This window comes from Podarcis filfolensis (genome assembly GCF_964270895.1).
Source record: "Podarcis filfolensis genome assembly, chromosome: 5".
Classification (NCBI taxonomy): domain Eukaryota; kingdom Metazoa; phylum Chordata; class Lepidosauria; order Squamata; family Lacertidae; genus Podarcis; species Podarcis filfolensis.
The window spans coordinates 12482645-12495065 of NC_139608.1; the positions used below are offsets into that span (position 1 = coordinate 12482645).

Here is a 12421-nt window from a genome sequence, read left to right on the forward strand (position 1 = left end):
ACTGAAAAAGCTAAACAACCAGCTATTGGCCAAAGTAACAGAGGCTGGAATCCAAATATCATCACTATTTTATGCTGGGCTTTTGAGAGTAGAGGCAGGATTGAGCAGAGACATTCCTCAACTTAATCAGCTCAGCCTCCTGATGCCAACACTGCCAGTGCAGAACTCCCCTATATATGTAAGGGGACCTACATACAAACTGAGACATGCATCTCCACCCACAGAGGCCCAGGACCCTCGCATGAACTGTATTTTTGTATATATGGAAGGCCCTTTCCTCCCTCAATTATGCTAGACCCTCCAAGTGTCCCCATTTCCCAGGGACAGTCCCAGATTTACAGAAGCTGTCCCGGTTTCTGATTTGATCCCGGAATGTCCCACTTTTCCTTAGGACACACCTATTTTATCAGAGAAATGTGTGAGGATATGTTAAAGGTAAAGGTAAAGGGACCCCTGACCATTAGGTCCAGTCGTGGCCGACTCTGGGGTTGCGGCGCTCATCTCGCTTTATTGGCCGAGGGAGCCGGCGTAGAAGCTTCCAGGTCATGTGGCCAGCATGACTAAGCCGCTTCTGGCGAACCAGAGCAGCGCACGGAAATGCCGTTTACCTTCCCGCCGGAGCAGTACCTATTTATCTACTTGCACTTTGACGTGCTTTCGAACTGCTAGGTTGGCAGGAGCTGGGACCGAGCAACGGGAGCTCACCCTGTCGTGGGGATTTGAACCGCCAACCTTCTGATCAGCAAGTCCTAGGCTCTGTGGTTTAAGCCACAGCACCACCCACATCCCTTGGGGATATGTTAGGACATCCCTATTTTCGTCAGAGAAACAAAGCAAGAGTGAAGAGGCAGGAAAACTATGTTGAAGCTGTGATTCTAAACTCCCTTACCAGTTAAGTCGTACAAAACACAGTGGGAATTACTTTTGAGTGAGTATGTATGCAACCATGCTGTAGTCATGGTTTGCCTCGTGCAGATGTAATACATAGCTTTGGTTTGATGATTCATGGTTGGTAACAATTTTAAATTTATCTTGGTTTTGGTATTCTTCCATAATGCTTGCTTATGGTTAAGGAAACTAAACCATGAGCAGCTTTATGATTTCTCCTCCTCCTCCAATACATCTTACTTGTAGTCTCTTCCTTTGAAGAAGGGATCCTGACTGAAAGGCCAATGAAGATCTCTGCAAACTTCGCAATTTATCTGATGCCAAAAGCAGCAGGTCCAGCTCATCACACATTTATGCCATCAACTAAATAGCTGGAAGTAAATTTGGCATTAAGATGATAAACATGGTTATCAGAGAAGAAGAGCAATTCCTTCAGCCGTCAGTTCCCCAGTGCTAATTAATCTCTGATTTGTCATAAAGACTCCTTAAAAAAAAGAAAGATCTGAGTATCTCATGAATCAGCACATTTTGAACTTGCTGAGCATTTCACAGCCAGTGCTATATGACAGAAGACAAGGTCAAGTAGTAAAGTGAATTAAATGTTATCTTTTCTCCTTGGAGACTATGATATAAACTATCTGGCAGAGAAATGACTCAACAAACTCCCAAGCAGTTTTTTTGATTCACTTCCCTTACTGATACTATATATTGGAGGCGGGGGGCGGCGGGAGAGAGAAACCAACCTATAACTGAATGCTGCTGAAAATAAGCGACACAAACAACTTCTGAACAGAGAAAGCTTGACTCCCTTAGAAATAAAAGACATGCTTAGGAAATTAGGGTGTGTGTGTGTGTGTGTGTGTGTGTGTGTGTATAGCAGTGCTTTTCTAGGACAGACAAAGGTTGCTAGCTTTATGGGGAAGGCTTCTCATAACACAAGCACAATAACCTGAGAAGGAATGCCATAAGCGACGTATTACTAGTAAAGATGTTATTCTAACCTAATCTAAAAGATTATGTGAAGCTATACTTGGAAATTATGCTAGTACTTTACATGCCCCCAATGTAGCTCAGTTGGTTAGAGCATGGTGTTGATAACGCCAAGGTTGCAGGTTCGATCCCCGTAAGGGACAGCTGCATATTTGGGTTGGACTAAATGATCCACAGTTTCCCTTCCTGAATCTATGGACTGTTCTTTGAATCCCACATCAACCTATAAAATGGCCCAGACTGCAATGATTAACTTAGATACAGGAATTTAAAAAGTCGAGATTTGTAAGTACATTTCCATCTTTGTTTTCTGGAACAGAAGCAGGACAGCAGATATTCTCATAGGGAACCTGTTAGAAATAGTCATAGTGACATTTATGATTTCTTAATGCTGCAGTCCTATGACACTGGACTTTTTGGACTGCTGTATCTGAAGGCGGTGGAAGAGGTTCATACCCTCAGAGATGGAGGCCATACCTGCCTCAACATGGCTCTCTACTTAATGATGACAGAGCTCTGATGTTGGCAGAAGCAAAAAAAGGAGTCTGTTAGTAAGGCATGGTTTTGAAGCATCCCTAGATTGCCTTCTTCTATGACTCCTGGAGAATAGTGCCACATATGCTACCTACACAGGTGAGCTGGTTCAAGGAGGACCCCCAATGGGATGGAAACTTAGTAGCCCCCCCCAAAAAATACTTGGTTTAGAAAAGAAAACAATGACACTTGGCAAAAAGGATTTATCAACTTCACTTAAGTTCAAACACCTCTCATCTCTAAAACTGCAGATATCATGGAAGTTGCAAATGCTATCAGCCTACTGATAGGTCAATAGATCAATAGATCATATCGTTGCAGGTAGCCTAACACTGTGAAAAACACATAATTAGAGAAGCACAACCATATGACAACTGATGTTTTGTAGCCAATTGACCAGACAATGGGCAGAACTACACTCATGGTTTATAACGTTAATAATCCGTTATTAGAATATGGCACCAGAATGTGCTGCAGAGCAGCGAGCCACCAACAAAGGGAAACTGCATTAAATGGTATGAAACGTTATATCTCGTATCATTCTAATAACGTTTAAAAGGTCGATGTAGGTCCAGCCAATGTAATTTTGAAACTGCATCCCCTCACTGTAAATACACAGCAGATTTCTAAGCAACTGATGAAACCAATGAAAACTGCTAAGAGAAAAGACTGTAATATGCTTGTAAAGGTAAAGGTAAAGGGACCCCTGACCATTAGGTCCAGTCGTGACCGACTCTGCGGTTGCGGCGCTCATCTTGCTTTATTGGCCGATGGAGCCGGTGTACAGCTCACCCCGTCGCGGGGATTCAAGCGGCCGACCTTCTGATCGGCAAGTCCTAGGCTCTGTGGTTTAACCCACAGTGCCACCCGCGTCCCTGGTATATGCTTGTACTTCTCTCTAAATATTCCCAGTTCTGTATCCCAAGCATGTGTTAAGCTGCAGGAGAGGTTGTTGCTATAGGCTGAAGCCACAGCCTCCATCTTTACTGTGGATGTTTGTGGGGCTCACTGGCATCTCCACGATGCAGGGGGTGGGACTGAGGAGAATTTATTTAAGCCCATATTCCTCCTTCTGCCTTATCTGGCTCCCTCCTTCTCTCATAGTGTGACTGGTGTGGTTACTTTGAGGTTGAGCCTGTGGCTGTTTTGCTGACTCTCCCCCCCCCCCGCTCCATTTCTGTCTCTTATTTCAGATCTTGGCTGGGGGGGAAACCAACATCCTGACTCACTGCTGCTTTGGAACATACCGTATTTTTCGCCTTATAGGGCGCACTGGCCCATAGGGTGCACCTAGTTTTTTGGGGGGAAAATAAAAAAAATATTCCCCCCCCCAGCCGCGGGGCTGGGCCGGGGGAAGCCCAAGCTTCCTCCGACCCCAGCCGCCAGAACAGGCTGCTATCTGCAAGCCTTGCGAGCCCGGCGGGAACTTCTGCCAGGCTCGCAAGGCTTGTGGATAGCTTCCTGAAGCCTGGAGAGCAAGAGGGGTCGGTGCGCACCGACCCCTCTCGCTCTCCAGGCTTTAGTGAAAGCCTGCATTCGCCCCATATGACGCACACACATTTCCCCTTCATTTTTGGAGGGGGAAAAGTGTGTCCTATAGGGTGAAAAATACAGTAGATCTGATGTGTGCATGTGTCCGCCCACCCCCTGTCATTCCAAAGGAGACGTACATTTGCATGCATATTCCTGCTTTGAAGAGCTCCCCGTTTCCAATGCAAGTCCCCAATAAATGAATGAATTCCATACCTGAATGTTAGCACACATGGACCACTGCTACAATGAAAGACTAAGGGATCCTGTCTGGTGTAGACCTCAGCCATGCTCGTTACTGTGTAACCTTGCATCAGTCCCAATCACCATCTCTCAACGATTTTTGTTAGAATATAATGTGAGGTTCCTGGGAAGCAGCCGCTGGATGCAAATGTAAATCATTCCTAGTCTAGTCCAAGCTCCTATCTTCTTATTGATGAAACACTTTGAAAACTAAGCATTCATATGAAATGTCTGGAGGGCTTAATCTCTGTAACTTTCTCCTTGAACAGTGCATTGCACAGTGCAGTAATCAGTGCATTGTTACCTTTGCATCCTATTCAGGACCTAGATAATACACACCAATACACACTGATTGCTATTTCATTATGTCTGGCATTTAACGGAAAACTGCAGCATAAGAGGAACACAACAGGCTGCTGAAGACACGTCAAATTCTAGCAATGATTACTGACCTTTCATGTACATAATGAGTTTGGATCCAAATCATTTAGATACATAGCACAGTTTTCAGAGCCGAAAACAATATTTGAGACCTAGATGGTTTCTATTCAAAACAAAGTCTTTCGCTCACCCACCACCTTTGAACTTGAAAATGAGAGTATTTTCTTTGGCTAGTGGAGCAACTCAGAGTAAATTTAACTGCAAAATCCAACGTTTCTGCTATTTTATAATTGCTTCTGTGGACTGAACACAATAGGCACAATCCAGCCGTACTGTTTAGGCAGTGACCATTTTAGGAGTGTCCAATTGATTCTCAATCACCGACACACGGGTCCTTTTGGACCTGGAAGAGGGCAGAACGGGAGTGGGAAAGGGAGTGGAATGGGGCAGAATGGGGTGGGTCAGGGCAAAATGGGGCAGGGTGTACTTATGGGTGCTCCACCAACGTGTGCGGGGGCCGGGAATGGAACCCCCCCACACACACACTGCCTGTTCCTTTAAGTCCTACTGATGCTGATGGGAAGGTTCAGCACTTGTTCAAGATTGCAACCTTATCCCGGCTTACCCGAGAGTAAGATACATGGAAATAAAGAAGTATACATGTCTTGCCCTGTAAATTTCTCCCACTGAAATCAAAGTGACTTCAAGGTGCTTAAAGATGGATGAACCAGACAGGGGGCCTTCTTGGTAGTGGTGCCTGCCCTATGGAATGCCCTCTCATCACATGCCAAAGAGATAAACAATTATATGACTTTCCATAGACAGCTGAAGGCAGCCCTTTATTGAAAAGTTGCTAATGCCTGATATTTCTATTGTGTTTTTATATTCTGTTGGAAGCTACCCAGAGTGGCTGGGGCAACAAGTGATAAATAAAACAAGCTAACAATAACAGCAGCAGCACAATCTATCCAGTTCCCAAACAGTACTTGCATATAAGTTGATCACAATGGAAAATTGTCTGCAAGAATTCAAGCATTTTTGAAAAATTACTGGGAATATAACAATGCAATCTATCCTAATAAGAAGTTCATGCATATTTATCAGCATCTGCTAAAGTTAGTTGGATAATGCATTCTGGAGGCCTAATCTACTTGACTCACATTGCAATGGTGACTAACACTTAATCTAACTTCAGGACTAAGGCCTATATATATTTAAAAGCACGCACACATACAGTTGCTGTCTGCTGCTCTCCTGCATCAGAAAAGTTCCCAACTTACAGTTTCATTTCCAGGTCAATTCAAAGTGAGTGTTCTTTCCTTCAAAGCCCTAAATGTCTTGGGACTGGATATCTAATGTAGGGATGCAGGACCTGAATATTGTTGCATTCCAGTTCCCATCAGCCCAAGATGGCATAGCCTATGTTCGGGCATGATGGGAGTTATAGTCCAACAACATCTGAAAGACCACAGGTTCATCTTCCCTAATCTAAATGAATGTCTTGGTCTACGCCAAGTCTCCAGTAGAAGCCCTGCATTGGATTGGGTTGGATGTGAGTACAGGGCCTACTTGGTGGTGATGCCAAGTTCAGGAATTCATTTTCTAAGATTACTCTGCGATGCCTGTTTAATTTTCTCACTTTCTGGCATTTCATCAGATAACTCTAGGGGTTTGGATTGATGTACCTGCTGCTACCATTGAAATGTTACTAATGCCTTGATTACTTTTTAAAAAGTATTGGATTTTGAAATATGGTTTTATACAACTATCAGGGTCCCTTTTAGGAATGGAAAGTTCAATTCCCTCTCAAATTCCCATGTCCATCTATGATGAACCAGCTCTGAAACTTAGCTACCAAAGTGAGAGTTTTGAGCAGCAAGTCATAGTTATGACTGCTTCACACTTAAACAAAAGTAATGATAGTTGTTTTTTTGGTGAAGTCTGCCTTGTTTATTCCAGCTTTGATTGTTAGAGATATAATTTTCCAGTTCTAGTTTTTCTTCTATGTCTGCTTTTCCTGGCTGAATTTGCTCTGCTCTGCTGCTTAAATGGTTTTGGTTGGCTCTCCTGGGCAACAGTACTTTTGTTTTAAATTGTTTTTTTTAATCTCCTGTTCACTCTATTGTTCAGTTCAATTCAGGTTTATTAACAGTCCACAGAGAGCAAATATTTGATTCCATACGATGAAGGGAAAACTCTAAAATACTATCTGTCAGTTTTGGCTCCAGTTTCTCATATTCCTAGTCTTCGGTTTGCTACATGTCCACTTGAAGTTGCAATACGTGTATGTGTGTTGTTTGTTTGTGTGAAGTGCCCGCTAATATTCATTAGTATTTTTGTGTGTGATTTTGCCTAATAAACACACCTGTGCATTTAATTCAGCCAAATTTGCAGTGAAGGCTACTCAACTTAGCCAAAGCCATGTGACCTCCATTGAGACCTTCAGACTCTGCTTTTTTAAATGTATATTTATTGTACAGGTCAAATTTTTATCTTTTTATATGTTTTTTATGTATTATTTATGTCCATATGCTTCTGTTTGGCATTATGTTGCCTTAATAACAAATCTGAATTTGAGATATACAAATTTTGGCAAGCATTTCCCCAATATAATTTTTTTTAATGTTATATTTTGCTAATAGACACATTTTTAAGTACAATTTCCCTAATATATGCCTTTGGGAGGAGGGGGGAATTGGAGAACTATATCACAAAATTCAGAGAAGTTTGAATTTTGAAGGATAGCTACATTTCAGCTTGGCTGTTGTTTTGGGAAATGCAAGTTAGGGAGGTTTGTATGAAAATGGAAAACAAACCCAATTTCTCCCCATCTCTACAAAATACAATTAAGTCCACTGACAGTGCACATTTCGCATTTCATTGCTAGAGATTTAAACAAGACCAGGAAACATTAAAACTAGTACCACTCAACAATCCCAAAGCATAGTTAAATACCACCCAGTGTCAGATTACCAAATAGGCAGAATAGGCATTATCCTATGGGTCCCATGGCTTTTACGGACTCCGTGGCAACAGATCAAAATAATATGGATTTGATCTTGAAAGAAGGTTACAATCAAGCTTTCTTAGTTCAATGTGAGGGCCCCCCTGAGATTTTGACTCCCTGGGAGCCTCCACGGGGCTTAATCTGGCACTGATACTACCCAAACTATCCAAGGTCCTAGGGTTATCATTAATTAATGACAACAACAACAACAACAACAACAACAACAACAACAACAACAACAACACCTTTATTGTACAACCTGCGTACAATGAAATTAAACGAGCCTCCCTCCGCCCCACAAACACTTAGTCTCGTTGGACTCTGTGTGCTTATCAAACAACACACCACCTCGCAAGTCAATTTCGCTACGTTATTTTCCATTCAACAGCCTAACAGCCCATGAATAGAAGCTATTTTTTAGCCTGTTGGTACGGCTGATTATACTTCTATATCTCCTGCCTGAGGGTAGAAGATTAAAAAGGTGATGGCCAGGGTGTGAGTCATCCCTGAGAATTTTTATCACTCTCCTAAGGCAATGATCCCTTGCGATGTCATCTAGCTGACTCAAGGGACAGCCCATGATATCATGAGCTGTGTTCACCACCCTCTGTAGAGACTTTCTGTCCGTGGCTGTCAAGCCAACATACCACACTTTGATACAATATGAGAGGACACTTACTACTGTGGACCGGTAGAAGGAGTTCATCCATTGTTGTTTAACATTATTATTTCGCAAGAATACTCATTGTCTGCAATGACGTTGTAGATATATTGGGTAGTATCCGAGTAGCTCATTTAGTCAGCGCAAGGATTTCCATTTGTGCAACAGATCTTCCTCCTCTCCTTTCCCTGTGTGCCCCCTGAGCCCTCCCCAAATTTGCTCTAGGGTGTTGCGGGGGGGACCGACCAGAAAGGATTTAGAAAGAAAGGGCCAATGACACCATGTTATGATGCTGTCGTTTTCCCAGGAGCACCTTTGCTTTTCGTTCCAAAGCTGACTGACCAAGAAGGACTGCAAAAATCTCCCCCTTGCCTCCCCTCTCCTGGAATCAATGGAAATCGTCAGGCTGAATGCCAGCACTGGTGATACTTTCTGGATTCCCCCAGAGTTCTCAACTGGCTATTCCTTTCTGTGCTATATTCCTTTCCATTACAGTACTGAGTTTCAGTGGCTGAGACACCCACAGTGTATCAATGCAGCTGGAAGCCTCAGATTTTGGAGAGAGTCCAACAGAGCTGGTAAGATCCCAAAAGCTCGAGGTTAGACAGGCAATGTGTTATGCTGAGCTTCACCTCAGGGCATGTCTGAATCTCCAACAGGACAAGTAATGATGTCTGAGATTGAGACTGAGATTTCTGATCTCAGATCACATGACAATAGGAGACAGCCATCTCTAGCTACTACTGCTCTCAGTTCATTTCATTTCATATTTTTTTTTCTCTGGCTCTGGCTCTTTGCCCTTTCCCTCCTTGTAATATCTGCTGCTGCAAACTTTGTAAAATGATGCCACAGGAGACTGAAGTGTGGAGCACACAGATTTTGCTTAACACCGTGCAACTCTTAGTACGGCTGCTGTAAAGCAGCATCTGCCAGAGGTTGCAGTTCTCTGCAAAGCCATCTTTGGGGTTCTAAAGGACACAGCTACCTCCCTAAGTGTCTAAAAAAGCACCTCGTTGCATAGATTTCCCCAGCCTGGAGTGAACCAGGAATGATGCCAGAGGCACTAACAATCAGATGATTGTCAGGGCTTGTAAACTGGATGGGCTGGTCTGACTCAATTTAAAGGAGCTCCAGTTATCTGACTCTCAGGCTAACTGGACCTAATGCCACATGCCACAATATAGACAGGTTCAAGCATTCAACTGAAAGCACCCCACAGCAAGGGTGGGCAAGGATGCTCAAACAAGGCCCGCTTCCAACATCCCTGTTAACACTGGAGCCAGCTTTCCTATAAATGAGCAGGAAAAGTTCTGGAGGGAGACTTTTGTTCATATTTGCTTGAACATGAGTACAGCCCTCTATGCAATCAGGGTCTTAATTTTATCACAGTTCCAGTTACGCAGGCAGTTCTAGGTGTGTTCAAGCAAACCTGAGTAAAATCTCCATGCAGACCTTCCCTAATCAATGCAGGCACGTCAGGGACTGAGAGCAGCTGATGGTGGGATGAACAGGTGAGGCCAACATTTGTCAAAGGGCTTTCATTGGGACAGAGCTTGGATGCCCCCACACTTTTAAACATTGCATTTTCAGGAGAATGTATGAACAGAGTTCAGATGATATCTAATATAACATGTACAGTGGTACCTCGGTTACAGACGCTTCAGGCTGCAGACGCTTCAGGTCACAGACTCCGCTACCTTGGGTTAGGAACTTTGCTTCAGAATGAGAACAGAAATCTCACGGCGGCGGTGCAGTGGCAGCGGGAGGCCCCATTAGGTAAATTGGTACCTCAGGTTAAGAACGGTTTCAGGTTAAGAATGGACCTCCAGAACGAATTAAGTTTGTAACCAGAGGTACCACTGTATACAGTGAAGCCTCGGGTTACATTGCCTCCGGCTTACGTCACCCTCGGCTTGTGACCGGCGCAAACCCGGAAGTACTGGAATGGGTTACTTCCGGGTTCACACCATTCATGCATGCACAGAAGTGCTAAATAGCGCCGTGTGCGTGCACAGATGTGATGCTTTGGGTTGCATCGTTTTCGGGTTATGGCTGGGCCTCCGGAATGGATCCCTGCTGTAACCCGAGGTTCCACTGTACTCAGAAGCAAGTCACTTTGTGTTCAAATGGGTTAAAAGGTAAAAAGGAATAAGATCCCTGGATGGTTAAGTCAAGTCAAAGGCAACTATGGGGTTGTGGCGCTGATCTCGCTTTCAGGCCGAGGGAGCTGGCGTTTGTCCACAGACAGCTTTCCAGGTCATGTGGCCAGCATGACTGAACTGCTTCTGATGCAACGGAACATCGTGACAGAAACCAGAGTGCACAGAAACACTGTTTACCTAATTGCATTGGCGTGCTTTCGAACTGCTAGGTTGGCAGGAGCTGGGACAGAGCAACGGGAGCTCACCCCATCATGGGGATTTGAACTGCTGACTTGTGGAATGGCAAGTCCAAGAGGCTAAGTGGTTTAGACCAAAGTGCCACCTGTTTACACCCAGGTCAGTGTGCACAGGTATTATAACCCATCCCCCCAAGCTTGTGTTTTAAACCAGCCGTAAATGGGTTTATCTTATCTTCTTCACTCTTAGTGCTGTTTTCTTAAAACAAATTTCTCCCAGAAGCACAGTATGCATCAAATTTTTTCCAGCATCCACCTTGTCATCAAACTGAAATGTGTTAAACATTTATTTTGCCTTTGCAAAAAGAGAAAGAGAAAAGGAGCTAGCCAGTCACACTGCATCATAATCCTGTGAGAAAAACTGGGAACGGAACACAGGTAATGAAAATAAAGCCAAAAACCGCAGGAGGCGATTGCTGCAAAGAACCAATTAAATACAACTTTAGGTGAGCGAGTCACAACAAGGTGTCATCATAATGGTTGCAATTTGAAAACCAGAAAAAGGAACAATTAATTAGGGCAAAATTGCATTCACCCCACAGCTTACCTTATACAGCAAAGGCAAACGTCCTAGCTTCAGAAGCGCAATTTTCCTGGAGACATTTGCAGTATTTTGGATCCTGAGCAAATCTTCTGCAGTCCCGTACTGCACATCAAAGACTTCCGCCTGTATAAACAGAAATAGATGCTATTTATTAGTGTATTCTTTCTCAACACATTGAGGATCAGACAGATGGTAGCTACCAAGAGGCAATTCACAAGCAGTATAGGGTGGCAATCATGTTATTACACAGTGACAATCATATTTGCTGTTTGATTTACATGTGGCTAAACACGCCTACATGGTATCTGCACCAGTCCGTAGGTGTTTGCAAACACAAATATTTCATTTGTATGTGCTACATTTATATAAATATAGACAAAGAGCCTAAATATAGATAAACAGCCAAAAAATAATGTGTGTAGCAGCCTTCAGTGAGAAGCAGTGGTGTCATTAACCACAGACTTGGGGGGAGCAAAATCTTGGGTGCCACCCTGCCCTTAGCAGTAAAGACACTCGTGCTCACTAGTGCCTGTCTAGTGCCTTGCATTACAGTACTCATCTGACCCCAGTATTTGCCTCCATGACAGTCTAAAGAAGTCTAAAGCCAGCAGTGGTTCTTTACCTAGCCAGCCAGCTCTGTTTTGTCATAGCAACTTTACAACTTGGGACCAGTTTACCTATGAGATCACTTTGCACCGCATGTGCCCACTCGACCACTTCGATTGGCGAAATTGGCACAACTGCAAGTGCCACCTGTTCCACATACATAAGAACACAATTATTTAATGTGGCAGAACATTTTATCACATGTGGTGGACATGTAAGTAGCTAAGGACTTTGGGGAGATGATTTATAATGAGTTGAAATAGATATTTAAGGTAACTTTCCCAAAAAGAATGGAATTTTTTTTTTTTTACTAGGGATAACTAGAGCAGAAAATTGTGTCCTCCCTAAAAGAGGGCACATGTTGTGGTGAGACCTGGAGACTGACCTCCTGGTTGTGGGTGGGTCTATTGGACAGCCACAACACCCAATTGGTAGGTTCCTCGTTGCTGGGTTTAATCTGGCCAATGGGGTGCAGTCTAAATGGATTGAGGGACCTATATAAACCCATGCACGTGTCCCAGAGCTTCCTCTTTCAGCTCGTGCATCGGAACACCCGCCCACCTCTCCCTAATTTTAGGGCATTTTGTGATTGACCTTGCTATGCCGGTGTGTGTCATCTGTCATTGGGACAGGGGCAAG

General features: G+C 43.7%; 1 protein-coding gene across 5 annotated transcripts in view; it reads right to left on the reverse strand.

Annotated features, from left to right (window-relative positions):
* NAALADL2 (N-acetylated alpha-linked acidic dipeptidase like 2) overlaps positions 1-12421 on the reverse strand; it is a 607172-nt gene that overhangs the window by 288819 nt on the left and 305932 nt on the right. For all 5 annotated transcript variants that reach the window (XM_083613236.1, XM_083613237.1, XM_083613238.1 and 2 more), the window contains one exon: positions 11180-11299. In XM_083613236.1, coding sequence (XP_083469362.1) covers positions 11180-11299 — 120 coding nt within the window. The remainder of the gene's footprint in view (positions 1-11179; positions 11300-12421) is intronic.